Source organism: Furipterus horrens, unplaced genomic scaffold, assembly GCF_987537825.1.
Source record: "Furipterus horrens unplaced genomic scaffold, mFurHor1.1.pri manual_scaffold_7, whole genome shotgun sequence".
Lineage (NCBI taxonomy): Eukaryota > Metazoa > Chordata > Mammalia > Chiroptera > Furipteridae > Furipterus > Furipterus horrens.
The window spans coordinates 93,358,164-93,379,845 of record NW_028327177.1 but is presented as its reverse complement, the minus strand read 5'-3'; the positions used below and the strand labels follow the sequence as shown (position 1 = coordinate 93,379,845).

The 21,682-nt window shown below is 38.4% G+C and overlaps 1 protein-coding gene across 1 annotated transcript in view; it reads right to left on the bottom strand.

Annotated features, from left to right (window-relative positions):
* Positions 1-21,682, bottom strand: part of DNAH12 (dynein axonemal heavy chain 12) — a 291,227-nt gene that overhangs the window by 261,484 nt on the left and 8,061 nt on the right. Inside the window, exons 2-5 of the mRNA XM_090282944.1 lie at positions 13,607-13,688; positions 11,839-11,865; positions 1,151-1,340; positions 463-535 (exon numbers count right to left, since the gene is read on the bottom strand). Of these exons, the coding sequence (XP_090139070.1) occupies positions 463-535; positions 1,151-1,340; positions 11,839-11,865; positions 13,607-13,688 (372 nt within the window). The remainder of the gene's footprint in view (positions 1-462; positions 536-1,150; positions 1,341-11,838; positions 11,866-13,606; positions 13,689-21,682) is intronic.

The window sequence follows — 21,682 nt, the reverse complement described above, 5'->3', positions numbered from 1 at the left end:
ACTCCCTTTACTCTCTTCATCCTGCCCTCGTTCCCTTCCCCTCTGGTAACCAACTTACTGAGAACAGAGATCATATGTGGGTAAGGAAGACTGATGTGCCAGGCATGAGTGCCCTGCTAACATCTACTCTGCTCTGGTACGGTTACCTTGCATAGAGATAAATGAATGCAGTCCTTAGTATTGGGGAGAAGGGATGGAAGAATCTATCTGGCATACAGGGAAGCTTACTTAAGGTCAAGCTGAACTATATATAGGTTTCCCTAATTGTGTAGGCAACAACTAGACAAGTATAGTATAGGGGATACTCAGGGGAGGGAAAAAACAGTAGTACTATTTTTTTTTTTTAGGTGTGTTCAAAATACCTTTGAGTTTCAAAGTTGTAGAATTAAATGTAAGATCAGTTTATTTTCAATCTATTATCAAAACCTAGATGCAGCACTGTTTTAAAAATAGTTTACTCACACAGGAGATTCAGGTAAAGGGCCTCCTTCATCTTCAAGCCATTTAACTGGAGGTTTCACGAGAACACTCTTTACTAAAATGCATATATATGTATTAATACTTCTTGAAAATCCTTGTAAGACCCACTCAAATCAAAGTCTGTAACTTTTGATATTGGATGATTCAGTTTACTATGCATTAAAATCAGTATAAGAAAAATTCCTTTATTTGAAACAAAAACATGTTCTTGATACTTATTTTGGCCTTACTTTGGAGGTGAATATAGTAAAGCTTTAATAAGTTCTCAGTGTTTTGCTTTCCATCTACTCAAAAATCACTAGCATGGCCACTTAAGAAAATTTATTCCAATAAAAATTGCAAAGGTTACATCCCTAATAAATCTCCCCAAACCCATAAGTATTATCTTACAACCCAATAACTGTATGGCAACAACTATAAAGACAATGTGAACAACCAAAAGGCTATTTAGCTAATAAGCATATAAAAATTACCCTTGAATAATAAGCATATAAAAATGCCCTTAAATTACAAATATTTTGACATTATATGCTCAAAATAAGCACTTAAATAAGCACTTAAGTAAAAATAATATCTAAGAATACATATAACTAAATATATAACATTCATTATTTGTGTTTCTGCTTTTCATTGGGAAGGGCAGGAAGGAAAGGTGTTATATATTACTTACCCAAATATCTCTTCATGCTTTTTTCAAAGTCACTTGACACCTCACTTAGAAGATTTTGAATGAGTTCTTCTCTTTTTTCCCCTTCCTTTAAAGACTCAGGTATCAGCATTAACATATGATCCAGCCATTCCTGCTGAATAGGTACTATAGGACTACTTTCAACACATTGCTTCATATAAATATAGTTGAACTGAGAACATAAAAGAAAAAATTAAATGTTCTAAAAGGTATAGCATTTCAATGTAACTACTGAGCTCTGTGTTCTAAAGACAACATTTTTTCAGAAGAAAAATATCTTGCAAAATAACATAATTTCAGAATTAAAATATTTTACCCAAAATTACAAAGATATCAGTTTATGTTCTTCTGTATTCATGATGAGTTCTTGCCTACTTAATGCTCTTAGTATACTTTTCATTTTCTCAAGGCAAAACAAAGAACCTTTGTCTAACACCCTTCATTTTTGTTGTCAAATGTTTGTTCATATCTTCTGCCTATTTTTCTACTGGGGTTTGGTCTTATTTTTCTCTTAATTTTTTAAAATTGTAAAATACAACTAACACAAAATTTATTTTCTTAATCATTTTTAAGTGTTTAGTTTAACAGTGTTAAGTATTTGTACATTGTTGTGCAATCAATCTCCAGAACTCTTTCACCTTTCAAAACTGAAACGTATTAAACAACAACTTCCCAGTTACCTCTCCCCCCAGGGCCTGGCAACCACTGTTCTATTTTCTGTTTCTATGAATTTGACTACTCTCAATACCTCATATAAGTAGAATCATATACTATTTTTCTGGTTAGCCATTTGAAAAAAAAATAAATGTAATCAATATCTCACACTATACACAAGAATAAATTCCAAGTAGTTTAGGGATTTAAAATAAACAGTGATATAAAGATTAGGAGACAAGAATAAATTTTTCTATAACTTAAGTGTATTGAAAAATGTTCTATGCTTCAAATTCCAGATACAAAAAGGAAAAAAATGATTGAAAAATTCTGACCCTGGCTGCTGTGCAGGGGCCCAGCCTTTAAACATATGAAAAATGTTTGATCTTATTCATAATTAGACAAAACAAATTTAAACTACCCTGAGATCCCATTTGTCACCCAACAGACAAAAAATAAAATTATGACCCCCACATTCTTTGGTGAGACTATGGAGAAGCAGCCACTTTCATAAACTGTGAGTAGGAAGGCAAATTGGCACAACTCCTGTGGAAATAAATTTTGCAATATCTAACAAAACTACACACTGACCCAGAAGTCCCACTTTTAGAAACTGAAACTATACCTCCAACAATAAGAAAACACACATACACAAGGTTATTGGAAGCATTTAAAGGGGTTGAATAAATGATCATATATCCACACATTGGTAGTCTGTGCAGCAGTAAAAAAAAAAGAATGAGAGAATCAAATCAACATGTTTTACACCTTAAACTTACACAATGTTATATATCAATTATATCTCAATAAAGCTAGAAAAAAAAGAATGAAGAAGATCTCTATGAACTGATATGAAATGAGTTCTAAGATAAACAAAAGGCAAAAGAATATAGTATGGTGCATTTTGTGTCAAAGAAAAATAACACATATATATGTTCCTATATGAAAATTTAAACACAGGAAAAGTAAACAAGAAATTAATGAGATTGGTTATACAAATAGATAGAAATGGAATGGGTAGAAAGTAAGGGGGGATGGGAAGAGGATAAAAGAGAAGAGAGTATATGTTTTGCTATATTATGACTTTTAAGCCATGCTATTGTTTCACATGTTCAAAATATAAGTAAAGAAAATCAGTAAGAATTGGGGGGGGGGGGGGAGAAACACAAAATGAGAAACAAACAAAGAAATGAAGCTAACTGGATTTCAAATTAATAACATAGCCACACTAACAGAGAGGTAGAACTGACCAGAGTAATGTTGAACACAGCATTTTGACTATATACCTTCAAGATAAATATAAAAAATTATAGAAAATATTGAACTATAGTGGATAGGTTTGTTTTTCACAGTGATGTGAGTTAACAATTTTACAACTGCTTATGTATATTTTAGAATTTTTAAAACTAATTAAATAATTGTGGTTCATAAAAGCCAGGTTTCTCAGTGTTCTTTGCTGAGCCCCCCACCTCCTGCCCCATCAGGCACAGATGGGTGCCATAGCTGTCTTCATCAACCTAGCTCATAAAGTTCTCCCACCCTAGAGATTCCCTGACACCCTGCCCCACCCAACTTGGGGATCCAGTCAAGCTGCTTCCAGTGGTGTTTCCATACAAATGACCTGTCTTGGAACACATGCTGCAGACATTCCTAAATCTCTCAAAGGTCTACAAACCCCTGAAAAGCAGGATATGACCTCAGCATGACCCCATACCTCTTGCTAAGCAGCCCCATGCCTGGCAATAGTGGCAGCAAGCCTTAGTTCTTGGCTTAACCTCTCCCACACACCTCTAATCCCAGTACAAGCAGCAAACATGTGCAGATGGCTTTATAGTTCATGTTAGGTGGCCCAGACAGGGAACAGGCAACAGCTGACTGTCTTCCTGCACCTCCTGGGAGGCCTCAGAGCCAGCGTACCCAGTGGAGAGCTGCAGACCATGACAGAGCACCACCTAACCACCTACACAAACAATACACCCAAGGTTTGGACTGAGCGGGTACCAGAGCCCAGAATCCTGTTTGCTGGGCTGGACCCCTGCACAGCAGCTTCTCTGCTGTAGTGGCAACCAGTCCTCGTAGCCACTCAACCTGGGAGTCAATCCCTCCCACTGGCATGCCAACAGCAATCAAGGTTCAATTACAACAAGAAGATGCACACAGCCCACATGAGGAGCACACCTGGAGCACCCCACGTAGGTGACTGGGAGACTGCACACTGGGCCCCAAGGGACACCTACTATATAAGACCACTCTACCAAAACTTGGAGACATAGCAGATCTACTTAATACATAGAAACAAATACAGGGAGGCTGCCAAAATGAGGAGACAAAGAAACATGTCCCAAATGAAAGTACAGGACAAAACACCAGAGAAAGAACTAAATAAAATGAAGACAAGCAATCTACCAGATGCAGAATTCAAAACACTGGCTATAAGGATGAGTGAGGTTCTTAGAAGAAGAACAGATCAACTAACTCAGTGAGAAGTTCAACACAGAAATAGGAAACATAAAACTGGAGATACAAAACAAAAAAGGACCAATCAGAAATGAAGAATAAAATAAATGAAATAAAGAATACATAAGAAGGCCCTGGCCATTAGCTCAGTTGGTTAGTGTTGTCCCAATATGCCAAGGTTGCAGGTTCAATATAGGAATCAAACAATGAATGCATAAATAAGTAGAAAAACAAATTGATGTTTTTTTGTCTTTCTCTCTCTCTCCTTTCCTCTCTCTCAAATCAATAAATAAAAATAAATACATACAATATAAAGAATACACTAGGAGGAATAATAGGTTAGATGAAGCTGAGGATCAAATCAGTGATTTGAAAGATAAGGTAGCAGAAAACACCCAATCAAAACATCAAAAAGAAAAGAATCCAAAAATGAGAAGAGTTTAATGGGGCTCTGGGACAATGCTAAGCATACATTTGCAACATATGAGTGCCAGAAAGAGAAGAGGGAGAGCAAGGAATTGAAAACCTATTTGAAAAACTAATAACAGAATTTCCCCAACTTGGGGAAATAGACACACAAGTTCAGGAAGCACAGAGTCCTAAACAAGATAAACCCAAGAGGCCCACACTAAGATACAGCATAATTAAAATGCCAAACGTTAAAGACAAAGAGAGTATCTTAAAATCAGCAAGAGAAAAGCAGTTACTTAACAAGGGAGCTGCCATAGACCGTCAATTGATTTCTCAACAGAGAAGGAACTGGCATAAAGTATTCAAAGTGATGAAAAGCAAGAACCTAAAACCAAGATTACTTCACCCAGAAAAGCTATCATTTAGAATATCATTTAGAACAGGGATCCTCAACTCCCAGGCTGCAGACGGGTACTGATGTGTGCATGGCCTGTTAGGAACCAGCCACACAGCAAGAGGTGAGTGGCTGGGGAGCCCCACCTCCTGTTGCAATAGGAGAGCAAGCAAAGAGCGAAGCTTTGCTCATTGGCAATACCACCTGAGCTTCACCTCCTGTCCCCCCTCTTCTCTACCCCTGTCTGTAGAAAAATTGTCTTCTACAAAACTGTTGCCTGGTGCCAAAAAGGTTGAGGACTGCTGATTTAGGAAAGATAAAGAGCTTCCCAGACAAGAAAAGACTAAATGAGTTCATCACCACCAAACCAGTATTACAAAGAATGTTAAAGGGTATACTTAGAAGAAAAAAGGAGGAGGAGGAGGAATCAAAAATATAAACAAAATGATGATAAATACATATCTTTCAACAATTACTTTTCTATTTTTTATTGATTTTAGAGAGAGAAGAAGGGGGATAAGAGAGAGAGAAAGAGAGAGAGAGAAAAGAAGAGAGAGAGAGAGAAATATTGATTTGATTTTTGTTATGTGTCCTGACCAGGGATCAAACTCACAACCTTGATTACCTGAATGATGCTCTAACCAACTGAGCTACCCAGTCAAGAAAACAATCACTCTATCACAGTATTTTTTAATCCTCACCAGAGGATACGTTCACTGATTTTAGAGAGAGAAAGGGAGGGAGAAAGAGAAAAAAACATTGATGTGAGAAACATCAATCGGCTGCCTCTCATATGTGCACCAGTGGGGACTGAACCAACAACCCAGGCATGTGCCCTGAAATCAAACCCGCAACCTTTTTGTTGCACAGGGACAATGCTCAATCAACCAAGCCACCCTGCCAGGGTATGGCAACAATTACTTTAAATGCAAATGGATTAAATGCTCCAATCAAAAGACACAGAGTGGCTGAATGGATAAGAAAACAAGATCCATACATATGCTGTCTAAAGACACTCACTTCTGATCGAAATACACACACAGACTGAAAGTAAAAAGATAGAAAAAGATACTTTATGAAATAAAAATTCTTTTAAAAGCTGGGGTAGCAATATTTATACCAGACAACATAGACTTTAAAACAAAGTCTATATATAACAAGAGACAAAGGACCCAGCAATTCCACTTCCTGGGTATTTATCCAAAGAAACCCAAAACACTAAATCATAAAGACATATGCATCCACATGTTCATTGCAGCATTATTTACAAGAGCTGAGATATGGAAGCAACGTATGTGCCCATCAACAGACAAATGGATAAAAAAGATATACAATGGAACATTAGTACTCAGTCATAAAAAAGAATGAAATCTTGCCATTCGCAACAACATGGATGGACATAGAAGGTTTTGTGCTGAGTGTGATGTCAAATAAATACAAATACCATATGATTTCACTTATATATGATACCTAAAAAACAAACAAACAACAGAAACAGACTCATAGATACAGAGAACATTTTGATGGTTGCCTTAGGAAAGGGAGGCTGTGAGCTGGGTGAGAAAGGTGAAGAAATTAAGAAGCACAAATTGTTAGTTACAAAATAGTCATGGTGATGTAAATTATAGTTTAGGGAATATAAATGGATACTAGATTTTTGGGATGACCACTTTATAAGTTATATAAATGTCTAAACACTGAGTTGTACACCTGAAACTAATATAATACTGTATGTCAACTGTAATTTTAAAATTAAAAATTGTTTTGAAAAATCATCATCATGGGGATGTAAAGTATAGCATAGGAAATATAGTAAATACTATTGTAATGACTATACATGGTGTCAGATGGGTACTAGATTTAATGGGGTAAACACTTTGTAAGTTATATAACTGTCTATGCACTATGTTGTACACCTAAAATTAATAACATATTGTATGTCAATTGTAATTGAAAAATAAAAATCATTTTTTAAAAAATAAAGTAAAAGGTAACAAAAAAAGAGAAAGAAACACATCTAACACTAATATCATGATTTCTAAATACAATTCTTTGTTAACGAGAGCAAGGAATCCTTGCAGAAATGACTGATTCCATGCTTAGAAGAGGAATCACACAGGATGAGCCTAAAATACCTCTTGTGATGGTCCCCAATCCCTCACTATATCAATAGACTGACCTATGTCTGGGAATGACCCTGATTACCTCCCTGCTCTTTCTCTTCCATTTCTCCCTATGTGATTTCACCTAGTCCCATGACGATAAATATCATTTCTGTATCTTTATGGGTCCTAAATCAATATCTCTAGAACCAAGCTCTTCCTAAACTCTCCAGCACAACCAAACAAGATCTCTTGATCTCCCCAGCTCCTACTCTGTTCCTTATTCAGTCTTAGCCATCTCAATAAACACCATCAATTACCCTATAAAATCAGGCAAAAATCTTAAAAGTCATTCTAGGTTCCTCTTTTCTTCACCCTCCACATCCAATCTATCAACAAGTCTCATAATTTATACATCCCAAATATATCCTGAACCTATCAATTTCTTATGGCTCTGTTTCTATCACTCTATTCTAAACTATGATCATCTCTCACCTAAACTGTTATCTTCTACAACTAAGTGGTTCTTCCTGCTTTTTACTCCTGCCCTGGCCATACTCCATTTCCTAAAGTATCAAAGTGATTTTCGTCACACCATCGTCAAGATGCTTTTATCATTAAAATGTAAGTCAGATTGTATGAGTCCCATGAGTAAATTCCTCCAATGACTTCCCACCGTACTCTGAATAAGACCTGAACTCCTTACCATAGCCTACAAGGCCCTTGTGATCTGGCCTCTGACTCCCACTCCAAGTTAACTTGATATCCTCCCATTAGTTCAGTCAAGCTGGTTTTCATTTAGTTCCTGAAACAAACCAAATAGTTTTGTCCTTCGGAGACTTTAAGCTTAGCTGTTCCTTCTGTTAGGAAATTGTCAACCCCAGGTCTTTCCACGTTTAGCTCCTTCCTGGTCTCCAAAATGTCACCATCTCAGATATGCCTTCTCTGACAACTTGCTTCACTATCACATTACCCAGTATTTCTTTCATAGTACTTAATTGCAATTACTTAATTTACTTATTTGTTTACTTGATTACTACATGTCTTCGCCATTAAAGAATAAGCTCTATAAGGGAAAAAACTATATCTGTCTTGTTCATCAGTCTTCAGCATCTAGCATAGAACCAAGTACATAGAGTGAACATTTATTAAATATCTCATGGATAAATACATTAATTACAGGAAAATGAAAATATTTTCTCATTCCCCTAAATATTTAGCAGTTCTATGAAGCAGGTCAGGGTCAAGCTCTGAAATAATTATATTTAAAAACTAGGCATGAGACTTCTGGCCAAGATGGAGGCCTAGACAGACACGCTGGGTCTCCCTCCACAACTAAGAAGGAAAACAACTACCTCAAAACTAGAGACAACCAGAAGTTCCAGAAAATCAAGCTGCATGGAAGTCCAACAAACAAAGATATAAAGAAGAAATAGTCATCCAGATAGGTAGGAGGGGTAGAGCCAGGGCAGAAAGGACAGCGTGTGGTGGTGGTGGTGGCAGCAGCAGGCCAGCAGAAAGCACAGTCACACATTTTAAAAAGTGAGGAGGGACACCTGGGGCGTGTTCCCAGGTCCTGACCAGACTGCACAGCTTACAGTCCCAGGGAAAATCAAGTCTCATTGTTTCTGACTGTGTAAACCAGTGGGGGTTGGGACGGAGGAAGAAACTGCCAGTCTCTCAGCAGAGTTCACTTGTTTAAAGGACCCCCATGGTCCTAGAACATCTGCAGACCCACCCACTCTGGGAACGACAGCCAGGGCAACAGCTAGAGAGGCTCCAGACCCATACGGAGGTGAGAGAAGTGCCTGGAAAAGGGGTGAATGCTGAGCAAGCAGCATTGTTCCCTCTTAAACCCCTCCCAACATACAGCACAACAAGGTGGTGAAATGGGTGACAGTGTACTGACGAATACCTAAGGCTCTGCCCCTTACAACATAACAAGTGCTACAGGTCTACCTAAGAAACAGAGACAAACAAACACAGGAGCCGGTCATGATGAGGAGACAGAGAGATATGGCCGCAAAAAGAAAACAGATCAAGGTTTCAGTGGGAGAACTAAGCAATGAGAAGGGAATAGCCAACCTAACAGATGAAGAGTTCAACACACTGGTGATAAAGATGCTCAGATTTAACAGATATCCTTAAGTACGGCAAACGCATACGAGAAGTGAAGGCTATGCTAAATAAAATGAAGGAAAATCCACACAAAACCAATGGTGAAGAGAAGAAAACAAGGGTTCAAATCAATGATTTGGAACATAAGGAAGAAAAAAACAGTCAACCAGTACAGAATGAGGAAACAACAATTGAAAGAAATGAGGAGAGAATTATGAACCTCTGGGACAACTTTAAATGTGCCAACATCCAAATCATAAGGGTGCCAGAAGGAGAAGAGGAAGAGCAAGAAATCGAAAGCTTACGTGAAAAAATAATGAAGGAAAAATTCCCATATTTGGTGAAGGAAATAGACATACAAGTCCAGGAAGCACAGAGAGTCCCAAACAAGCTAGACCCAAAGAGGAGCACACCAAGACACATTATAATTAAAATGCCAAGGGTTCAAGATAAATAGAGAATCTTAAAAGCAACAAGAGAAAAGCAGAGAGTTGCCTACAAAGGGGTGCCTATAAGACTATCAGCTGATTTCTCAAAAGAAACTTTGCAGGGAAGAAGGGACTGTCAAGAAGTATTCGATGTGATGAAAAGCAAGGACCTACAACCAAGACTACTCTATCCAGCAAAGCTATCATTTGAAATGAAAGGGCAGATAAAGTGCTTCCCAGACAAGGTAAAGATGAAAGAGTTCATCATCACCAAGCCATTGTTATATGAAATGTTAAAGGGACTTATTTAAGAAAAAGAAGATCAACACTATGAACATTAAAATGAAAACAAACTCACAACTATCAACAACTGAATCTAAAAAATAAAAACAAAATCCAACTAAGCAAACAACAAGAACAGGCACAGAATCATAGGTGTGGGGATCATTTTCAGAGTTATTAGCTGGGAGGAGGAAGGAGGAGAAATGGGGAAATGGTGCAGGGACTAAGAAGCATAATTAGTTGGTACAAAATAGTCAGAGAGAAGTTAATAATATAGTAAAGGGTGAAGCCAAAGATCTTATATGCATGATCCATGGACATGAACTAAGGGGGGTGGGATTGCTGGAGCGAAGGGGGTACTGGAAAGAGGGGAGCAAAGGGAAAAGAAATTTGGACTACTGTAACAACATAATCAATAAAATATACTTTAAAAAGAATAAGGGAATAAAATGGAAATGAGTGGTTAGCAATGTCAAGAATCAGCTAAAATTGTCACTTTTTAATGTCAGCCATTTTAATGGGGATGTAGTGATAATTCATCATGGTTTTAATTTGCACTTCTCTAAAGGCTAATGATGTTGAATATCTTTCATGTGTTTATTTGCCACCCATCTGGAGTTATTTTCAGTCCTCTATTGCCAAAGGGAACACTATGGAACTTGGAAAACCTGTACCTGTATCTAGGAACATGTTGTGTAAATTCTTCTTTTGTGTAACCAACTCCATGAGTTCCCATATCCTTTGCTATTAAAGAAATTTTTCATGTTGTCATCTTTTCATCAATTATATCCTAGTCCCTTATTGTTACCCATGCAGTTTCTTTTAAAAAAAATTTTTTTTCTTTTATCCACTCATCTACAGACAGGCACTTAGGCTGTTCCCAGTATTTGGATATTGTAAATAGCGCTGCTATGAACATAGGAGTGCATAAGTTCTTTTGAATTGGTGTTTCAGGATTCTTTAGGTATAATCCTAGCAGTGGAATCTCTGGATCAATAGCAGTTCCATTTTTAGTTTTTTAAGGACATTCCATACTGTTTTCCTGTGGTACATTTACACAATGAGATACTATGCAGTAGAAAGAAGGAACTCCTACCATTTGTGACAACATGGATGGAACTAGAAAGATTTATGCTTAGCAAAATAAGCCAGGCAACAAAGACAAATACCATATATCACCTAATACAGGAAACTAATGAACACCACAAACAAATGAGCAAAATTGAGCCAGAGGCATGTAAACAAGGAGTAGGCAGACTGTGACCAGGAGGGAGGGGAAGAAAGGGGCTTAGAAAAGAAAGGGTCTAGTTAAGGAACTAGTATAAATGACCCATGGACATGGACAACGGGGAGGGGACTGACTGCGGGAGAAGGGGTGGGTAGGGTGGGGGGGCAACAATAGGGGGGAAATGGGACAACTGTAATAAAAAAACAATAAATAAAAAAATTCTTTTTAATTTTTTCCTGATATCTAGCATGTGACTAGCATACACCAGATTCTTAGTAAGTAATCATCATTATATCAATATTAAGATAATAAAAAGGGAGCTGCATTTTCCTTATAACTGTTACTTTGAAATTTCCTTTCAGTTTTTTAGAATAAGAACTATAATATTTAAAACTAATCCCCAAAAGCAAGTGACAACAATTAAGCACTTAAAATTCATATTGTCATCCATGATGTGTTTGTTCCTTTGGGCAGAGAAAATAAAAATCTCAGTCTCTAAATTTCTTTCTTTCCTGGAATGGCACTTAGAAGGTGATCTTTTGTAACAGTTTCTTTGAATATTTTCAAAAACAATAAATATAAAATATTGAACTCACTCCTTTCTTTTTAATTTCACTGGTCATCTGTCAAAAGCAAACAAAAAAGACAATTAAATCAAGAAGAGAAAAACTTAATTAATTTAATTTTTAATTAAAATGCAGTTTCAAATATATGTAATATTCTTTTTAAAATACTAGTTATATTGATATTGACTTAAAATAATTAAGAATTAAAACAGTAGACTTCTGGCCAAAATGGAGGCGTAACCAGACATGCTGCATCTCCCTCCACACTAAGAATGAATACAACTACCTCAAAACTAGAAACAACCAGAAGTTCCAGAAAATCAAACTGCATGGAAGTTCAGCAAACAAAGATATAAAGAAGAAATACTCATCCAGACAGGTAGGAGGGGCGCAGCCAGGGTGGAGAGGATGCAGTGTGGTGGCAGCAGCAGCAGCAGGCTGGCAGAAAGTACAGTCACATGTTTTAAAGTCACGAGGGACACCTGGGGAGCGCTCTGAGCTCCTCACCAGACCGCGCAGCTCACAGACCCACCACTGGGGAAAATCAAGCCTCAAACAAACACAGAAGCCTGTCAGAATGAGGAGAGAGAGAAGTATGGCCTAAAAGGGGGAACAGATCAAGGTTTCTGTGGAAGAACTAAGAGACGAGGAAATAGCCAACCTAACAGATGAGGAGATAAGACAACCTAACAGATGCAGAATTCAAAACACTGGTGATAAAGATGCTCACATGCTTGACAGATATGCTTGAGTATGGCAAATGCATAAGAGAAGAAGTGAAGGCTATGCTAAGTGAGATGAAGGAATATCCATACAAAACCAAAGGTGAAGGGAAGGAAACCAGGGCTCAAATCAATGATTTGGAACATAAGGAAGAAAAAAGAGTCAACCAGTGCAGAATGAGGAAGCAAAAATTGAAAAAAATGAGAAAAATTTCCCAAATTTTGTAAAGGAGATGGACATACAGGTCCGAGAAGCACAGAGCGTCCTGGGCGAGCTGGACCCAGAGGGGACCACACCAGGATGCATCATGATTGAGATGCCAAAGGTGAAAGATAAAGAGAGAGTCCTGGGGGCAGCAAGAGAGAGGCGGAGAGTTGCCTACAGGGGGTGCCTATAGGACTATCAGCTGATTTCTCAGCGGACACTTTGCAGGCAGGAAGAGACTGGCAAGCAGTATTGAATGTGATGAAAGACAATCTGCAACCAGGACTACTACATCCAGCAAGGCTATCATTTAGAATGGAAGGGCAGATGAAGTGCTTTCCAGACAAGGTAAAGATGAAGGAGTTCATCATCATCAAGCCATTATTATATGAAATGTCAAAGGAACATACTTAAGAAAAAGAAGATCAAAACTTTGAACAATAAAATGAAAACAAACAACTATCAACAACTGAATTAAAAAATAAAAACAAAATCCAACTAAGCAAACCAGAATAGGAACAGAATCATAGGTATGGGGATCATTTGGAGGGTTATCAGCTGGGAGGGGGGAGGGGGAGAAATGGGGATATGGTAGGGATTAAGAAGCATAATCAATTGGTACAAAATAGACAGGGGGAAGTTAAGAATAATATAGGAAAGGGTGAAGCCAAAGAATTTATATGCATGACCCATGGACATGAACTAAGGGGGGTGGGATTGCTGAGGGAAGAGGGGTACTGGACAGAGGGGAGCAAAGGGGGAAATATTGGAACTACTGTAATAACATAATCAATAAAATATACTTAAAAAAGAAAAAAAAGAATTAAAACAGTATAAGAATAAACATTTTAAATAGAAAACATAAACTTACAGTTGGAGGATAATCTGGCTCTGGTGACAAAGGTGTCCTTTTATCCAGTGTTCTGTCTAAATTTCTTTTGGCCCCATCAATTCTGAAACATATAGTTTAAAAAATATTATTAAAACATTACAATTTGAGCCCTGGCCAAGTAGCTCAGTTGGTTATAGCACCATCTTGATGTGCCAGGGTTGTGAGTTCGGTCCTCTGGTCAGGACACATGCAGGAGGCAACCAATGGATGAATAAGTGAGTGAGACAACCGATCAATCTCTCTCTCTCTCTCTCTCTCTCTCTCTCTCTCTCTCTCTCTCTCCACCCCCCACCACCATTCCCTCCAAGTTCAATTAAAAAATATTACAATATGAACTTTTTTCAACTATACTTAAAGAAGAGAGACTCATGAGTTCTTTATCTTATTGAATTTTCTATGAGAAATAAATCCCAAAGACCACTGAGACCTTAATTTTCTAATTATTCATGTGTAATGTAAAAGGATGAGATGAAAAATAAAAATCAAGACTTCCAGTGAAGATGGAGGCATCGGTAAACACAGCTCACCTCCTCCCACAACCATAGCAAAAATTACTACTAGACTACAGAACAAATACCATCCAGAATTGTCAGAAAATTGAGCTGTATGAAAGTCCGACAACCAAGGAATTAAATAAGCCACATTCATCCAGACAGGTAGGAAAGGTGGAGATGTGGAGATACAGTATGGGTGATCCCACAACCACATGTGGTGGATAAAATTGGGAGGGATACCTCAGTAATGACGGATCCCAGCCCCACAACAGACCACTCAGCCTAGGGTTCCAGTGCCAGGAAGATAAGTCCCCATAACTTCTAGCTGTAACAGTCAGTGGGGGGTGGGGCAGTGGAAGAAACTGCAGTATTCCCAGGAATCTCCTCTTGAAGGGCCCACAATGGGCTTAGGACTTATGCAGACTCACTCCTTCTGGGTTTCACACCAGGGCAACAGCTGGAAGGGCACCAGTGGTACACAGGGAGAAATTAAAGTGTCTGGCATAAGAGTGAGTGCTGGGAGACAGCTTCCTCCCTGACAAAACTCCAGAGATCAGGCTGCAAAATTGTCGCCTCACTGAGCCCACCTCCACATGGAGCCACAGGGCAATGACACATGTTGCCTGGCCCTGGAAATTACCTAAGGCTCTTCCATGCAACTTACCCTTGTGGTTTTTTACAATAGACCACACTACTAAGGAGTCAAAGCAGCTCTCCCTAATACAGAAACAAACACAGGGAGCTGCCAAAACAAGGAGACAATGAAATATAGCCCAAATGAAAGAACAGAACAAAAGTCGAGAAAAAGTACTAAACAAAATGGAAATAAGCAATTGATCAGATACAGAGTTCAAAACACTGATTATCAAGATGCTCAAGGAATTCATTGGGTACTTCAACAGCATAAAAAAGACCCAGGCAGAAATGAAGATTACACTAAGTGAAATAAAGAAAATTTACAGGGAACCAACAGTGACATGGATGAAGTCAAGAATCAAATCAATGATTGGAAGCATAAAGAAGAAAAAAACATTCAATCAGAACAGCAAGAAGAAAAAAGAATTTTTAAAAAATGAGGATAGGCTAAGGAGCTTCTGGGACATCTTTAAACTTACCAACATTTGAATTATAGGAGTGCCAGAGGAAAAGAGAAAGAACAAGAAATTGAAAACTTATTTGAAAAAATAATGAAAAAACTCTTCCCTAATTTGATGAAGGAAATAGACATACAAGTCTAGGAAGCACAGAGAGTCCCAAAAAAGATGAACACAAAGAAGACCACATCAAGACACATCATAGGGAGAGACAGATGGCAGTGGAGTAGGTAGCAGTGTTGTCTGCTTGCTCCCATTACGGAAAAACTCGGAGTACAAACAGAGAGAGGAGTGATTGAGGGTGGATTTCAGATGGTGCGAACAGGGAAGAGAGTGTGGGAGCACGGTGAAAAAGGGCAGAAGCTCGCCCGCACTCTCAAAAGGAGTTTCTGAGCCCCCCACCCCGGCGATACTGCCGCACCGCACCCCAAAGGGGCAGCTGCAGACCGGCTCATTAGCCGGGATCTGCTTAGAAACTGCCACCTGCCACAGGCACTGGGACCAGCAAAGTCTGGGAGGGAGTCAATGAGAGGGTTTCCTTGAAACAGCCGGAGGTGTGGAAAGACAGCAAAGAGCCCGGACAGTGGGAAACTGTATGAACTGAGTCTAGCTGGGGACTCCCTGGGCTGGCAACTCTGGACTGGCAACCCTGCGCCCCGGCACGCGCATCACAGCACCCACCAAACAAAAAAGCAGAACTGAGCTGGGGAGAGGGGCCCATACAGGAAAGCTACAGTGGAAACGCAGACTCAGTGGGACCGCAGGCAGGCAAGCAGTACGCACAGGCGAAGAATAAGACGCTGCCAGCCAGGGATGGATGCAGCCCGGTGCTGCAGCTTGGAGCACAGACTTTTGGGGAGGAAGAGCAAAGACAGGACCCAAGGCTAGGCCGGGACTAGGGACATGCACACTGGCTTGCCAGCAGAACAACGTTCCTAGACAAGCCTGAGGACTGCTGGAGGGTGCCGCAGGGCAAATGGGGAGAGACCCAACTCAGTGTGGCTCATAGCAGAACGCTGCAGCAGGCCCACGAGTGAGAGAAAAACAGCCCGAGTGAGAGAAAAACAGCCACAGAAACCAGCCAGATTGCCTCACAACCAGTCAGCCAGAGAAGATTTGAAACCCATGGAATTTTGACCAGGGGTAGATCTAAAAAAGAAGACTGTGCCCAAAGGTTAAACTGAGTAAAAACTCTTTGTTTTTGTTTTTGTTTTCTGCCCTTTATTTTTCTCTTCCCTTTTTCTTTTTTTCTTTTCCCTTTTCTTTTCTTCCCTTTAAAAAAAACCTCTTTCTTTAATCTGTTTCCTACCTTCTCTCCCTCCTATCCTTCTTTAATTTTTGCTTGTTTCTTTGTCTGTTTTGTTTATCCTCCCTTTCACACTAAACATATAGCATATAACTGCTATTTAAACCTAATACTTCCACTTCCTCAGTTCATTCTGCATTCTTCTCTTTTTTAACATACAATGTAAATATTACTTACTGTCTTGCATAGCCTTGACCCAACTTACTACTATTATTATCATATCATCTTCCCTATCAAAAATCATCTTTCTTTCCTTTAAAACAACTTTTATACATTTCTCCTATAGTATAATAGTCTTACCCTCTCTACATTTATATTAATACTGGCTCATTTGCTGCCGATAGTGTGATTGTGGGTGGGGGATATTTTTGAGGGTGTGGGTTTCTTGCCTGGGTTGTGTGTTTATGTTTTAACAGTGTCTCCACAAAAGAACTCAAGACAAGGCGGAAAGAATGACTCTTAATCAACTAGCCAGACGGAAGGATCCACCAAAGAGTAACTGAAATACAACCAGACAGCTTAAACAAATGGCATAAAGGGCATGCCAAGAGCGTCAGGCTCAGGAGATCAGAGAGACTGCACCACTGAATCCCCTGGCTCTCCTAGACAGAATCACATACCATGAAGGCATAAAATCAAAGCAGAAAAATCTAATACACAGAAACAAACAAGAAGAATCCAACATGGGAAGACACAGGCACCAAAACTGGGAAAGAATAAGTAAAACTGTCATTATTTGCAGATGACATGATAATATACATAGAAAACCCTATAGACTCCACTAAAAACTACTTGACATAATAGGCAAATTTGGCAAAATAGCAGAATACAAAGTAAATATACAGAAATCTAAGGCATTTCTGTACACCAACAATAAAATATCAGAGATAGAAACTAAAAAAAAAAACAAAAACCCATTTACTATAGCAACAAGAAAAATAAAGTACGTAGGAATAAACTTAACGAAAGAGATAAAAGACCTGTACTCAGAAAACTATGTAACACTGAAGAAAGAAATTAAGGAAGATACAAATAAATGAAAGCAAATATCATGTTCATGAATGGGAAGAATCAACATCATTAAAATGTCCATCCTACCCAACTCAATTTACAGATTCAATGCAATCCCTATTAAAATACCAATGACGTATTTCACAGACCTAGAACAAATACTTCAAAAATTTATATGGAATGAAAAAAGACCCCAAATAGCCAAAGCAACCTTGAGACAGAACATAGCAGGAGGAATCACAATACGAGACATCAAACTATACTACAAAGCCACTGTGATCAAAACAGTCTGGTACTGGAATAAGAACAGACATATAGATCAATGGAACAGAATAGAGAACCCAGAAATAAACCCAGGACTATATAGTCAACTAATATTGACAAAGGGGGAAGTAGCATAAAATGGCGTGAGAAGAGCCTCTTCAACAAATGGTGTTGGGAGAACTGGACAGGGACATGCGAAAAAATGAAACTAGATCACCAACTTCCACCACACACCAGAATAAACTCAAGATGGATCAAAGACTTAAATGTAAGCCATGACACTATAAAAGTCCTAGAGGAAAACATAGGCAGAAAAATTTCAGATATTATCCCACATAGCAATATTTTCACCGATACATCTTCTAAGACAAGGGAAATAAAGGAAAAAGTAAACAAATGGGACTATATCAAACTAAAGAGTTTCTGCTCAGCAGAAGAAAACATTAGCAAGATGAATAGGAAACCAACCATATGGGAAAACATATTTGCCAATGACGCCTCAGATAAGGGATTGAGCTCCAAAATATATGAAGGACTTACACATCTCAACACCAAGAAGACAGACAGCCCAATAAAAAAATGGGCAAAAGACCTGAACAAACACTTCTCCAAGGAGGATAAACAGAGGGTCTATAGACACATGAAAGAATGCTCAACATCACTAGCCATCAGAGAGATGCAAATAAAAACTACAATGGGATACCACTTTACACCTGTCAGAATGGCCATCACCAACAAATCAACAAACAACAAGTGCTGGCGAGGATGTGGAGAAACGGGAACCCTACTGCACTGTTGGTGGGAATACAGACTGGTGCAGCCACTTTGGAAAACAGTATGGAATTACCTCAAAAAACTAAAAATGGAACTGCCTTTTGAACCAGCAGTTCCACTGCTAGGATTATACTCGAAAAATCCTAAAACCCCAATTCAAAAAAAGTTATGCACCCCTATGTTCATAGTAGTGCTGTTTACAATAGCTAAGAGCTGGAAACAACCTAAGTGCCCATCTGTAGATGAGTGGATCAAAAAACTGTGGTACATTTACACAATGGAATACTATGTAGCAGAGAGAAAGAAGGAACTCCTGCCATTTGTGGCAACATGAATGGAACTAGAGAGAATTATGCTTAGTGAAATAAGCCAGGCAATGAAAGAAAAATATCATATGATATCACCTAATACAGGAGACTAAGGAACAACACAAACAAATGAACAAAATTGAACAAGGAACAGAATAACAGCTATCAGGGAGGAGGGTGGGAGAGAAGGGGGATAAGTAAGGGAAGGGTTTAGTCAAAGAACATGTATAAATGACTCATGGACATGGACAATGGGGGGGTGGGCCGGGTGGGGGGAAAATGGGACGACTGTAATTGAAAAACAATAATTTTAAAAAGAAGACACATCATAATTAAAATGCAAAAGGTTAAAGGCCTTTAAAGAGAGAATCTTAAAAGAAGCAAGAGAAAAGCAGAGTTACCTACAAAGGAGTGCCTATAAGACTATCAGCTGATTTCTCAAAAGAAAATTTGCAGGGAAGAAGGGACTGGCAAGAAGTACTCAAAGTGATGAAAAGCAAGGGCCTACAACCAAGATTACTCTATCCAGAAAGTTATTATTTAGAATGGAAAGACAGGTAAAATGCTTTCCAGACAAGGCAAAGCTAAAGTAGTACATTATCACCAAGCCATTATTATATAAAATGTTCAAGGAACTTATTTATGGAAAAGCAGAAGATCAAAACTATGAGCATGAAAATGGCAATAAATTCACAACTATCCACAACTGAATCTTAAAAACAAATAAGCAGAACAGAAACAGAATCATAGATGTGGAGATCATTTGGAGGGTTATCAGTTGGGAGGGGGAAGCAGGAGATTGGGAGAAAAGGTGCAAGGATTAAGAAGTACAAATTGATAGGCACAGAATAGACAAGGGGATGTTAATAACAGTATAGGAAATGAAGTAGTCCAAGAACTTATATGCATGACCCATGGACATGAACTAAGCTGGAGAACTGCTGGAGAGAATGGGGGTTCCAGGTGGAAGGGACCAAAGGGGCAAAAAGTAGGACAACTGTAATAGCATGATGAATAAAATACATTTAAAAAACAAATAAAAATCAAATATTTTTCAATTATAATTTATTGAGAATTTTTAAGTTAATCCAGATGCATTGTGGGCCCTTTTGTGTGTTATCTCTGTTCATTACCACCCTGTCAGAGAAGCCGTCTCTTACCCCTTACATTAAGTTGCACTTTTTTCACTATCTATCCTTTTTATCCTCACTTACCTTGCTTCATTTACCACCATTTGATATATTATATGTTGTAAACAATTTTTTCATTGTCTTATCCCCAATGCCCAGTATAGTAACTGGCATAGAGTAGGTGCTCAATAAACAGTATGAATTTATCACCCAAAAATATAAATTCATCTTTTTTTTATTGTTCAATTACAGTTGTTCCATTTTTCCCCATTGCTCTCCCCTGCCCCATACATACCCGCACTCCCACAGTCAATTCCAACCCTGCTTTCCATGGATAACTTCATCTTTAAATAAAGTAATGTCATCATATAGTCCGTCCATATGTCACCAAATATTTATTTAATGCTTATATTAAGCAAGACACTCTACTAGGTTTTATTGAAATACAGCAGCAATAAATCTCAAGGAATTTATAAACTGAAAGGGTGAGTAGGTAAAAATAGAATGACAGGTATGGGACCCTGATGGTTCAAAGGAGGAAAGAGTTCACTTCTACCCGGAGATATCTGTAAAGTCTACATGAACAAGTTAGTATATGCAATGAGCTTCAAATAAAGATGAGGATTTCAGGTGGAGATGTGATTTTCCTTGAGAGATGGATCTAAAAACACAAAGACCCTGAGAAACAGAAAGGCAAGGGAATGACCAAAGGAAAAAACAGGAGTAGGATATTATCCAATTTGCCCAGAGTTTATGAACCGAGATGGAGATAAATTTAGAGAAGTGGATTGGAATATCTAGGCAAAGGCCTGAAATGGCAAGCTTTTTTATTCAATAGGCAGTGGAACATCACTGAGAATTTGTGAGCATGGGAACATTTTTAGAAAGAGAAATCTCTCAATCTGTAAAGGCTATATTTGCTGTAAGAAATGGCCAAAGCAGAGAGAATACAAGAGAAACAAGAGACCTGAGAAAGAAGATTGGAGGATGCCAAGCATGATATGAAGGAGGAAGAACAATAGTTGAAGGAAGCGAAGGAGATATGGTCAGAGAGGCAAGAGGAGAACCAAAAGGAATTTCAAAAAAAGGAAGGCCACTGGAACCACAAAAGCATACAGTGGTAAACTCCATAAGGACAAGGACTATGTAGGCCTCGCTGGGTAGCCCAGCTGGTTTGACCATCATCTGGACACGCCAATGTTGTGGGTTTGGTCTCTGGTCAGGGCACATACAAAAATGAACCAATGAATGTATAAGTAAGTGGAACAACAGATTGATGTTTCTCTTTCTCTCTCTCTCTCTCCCTCTCCCCCCCCATCCCACTGCCTCAAATCAATTAAAACAAAAACAAAAACAAGGACCATTTCTATTTTGCTCACTGCTCTATCTATATGACTTAGGTAATGTCCATCAAGGTGAATAAATATCTATGGAATGATCAGAATAGGGGATTCATTTACCTTGATAAATGAATACTCTCAAAAATATCAAAGTGTACTCCCAGAGTGGTTAGGGAAAAATAACATTAATCATTTTCTGAGGTAGCCCAATTTATTGTCAGCTAGCTCATATTCTTAGAGACAAATTTCTTATATTCAGTTGTATCCTTGTAACTTATATTGTCTGGAGCAATATACAAAAGACATATTCTTTTTCTATGTTCCAAAACTTAAT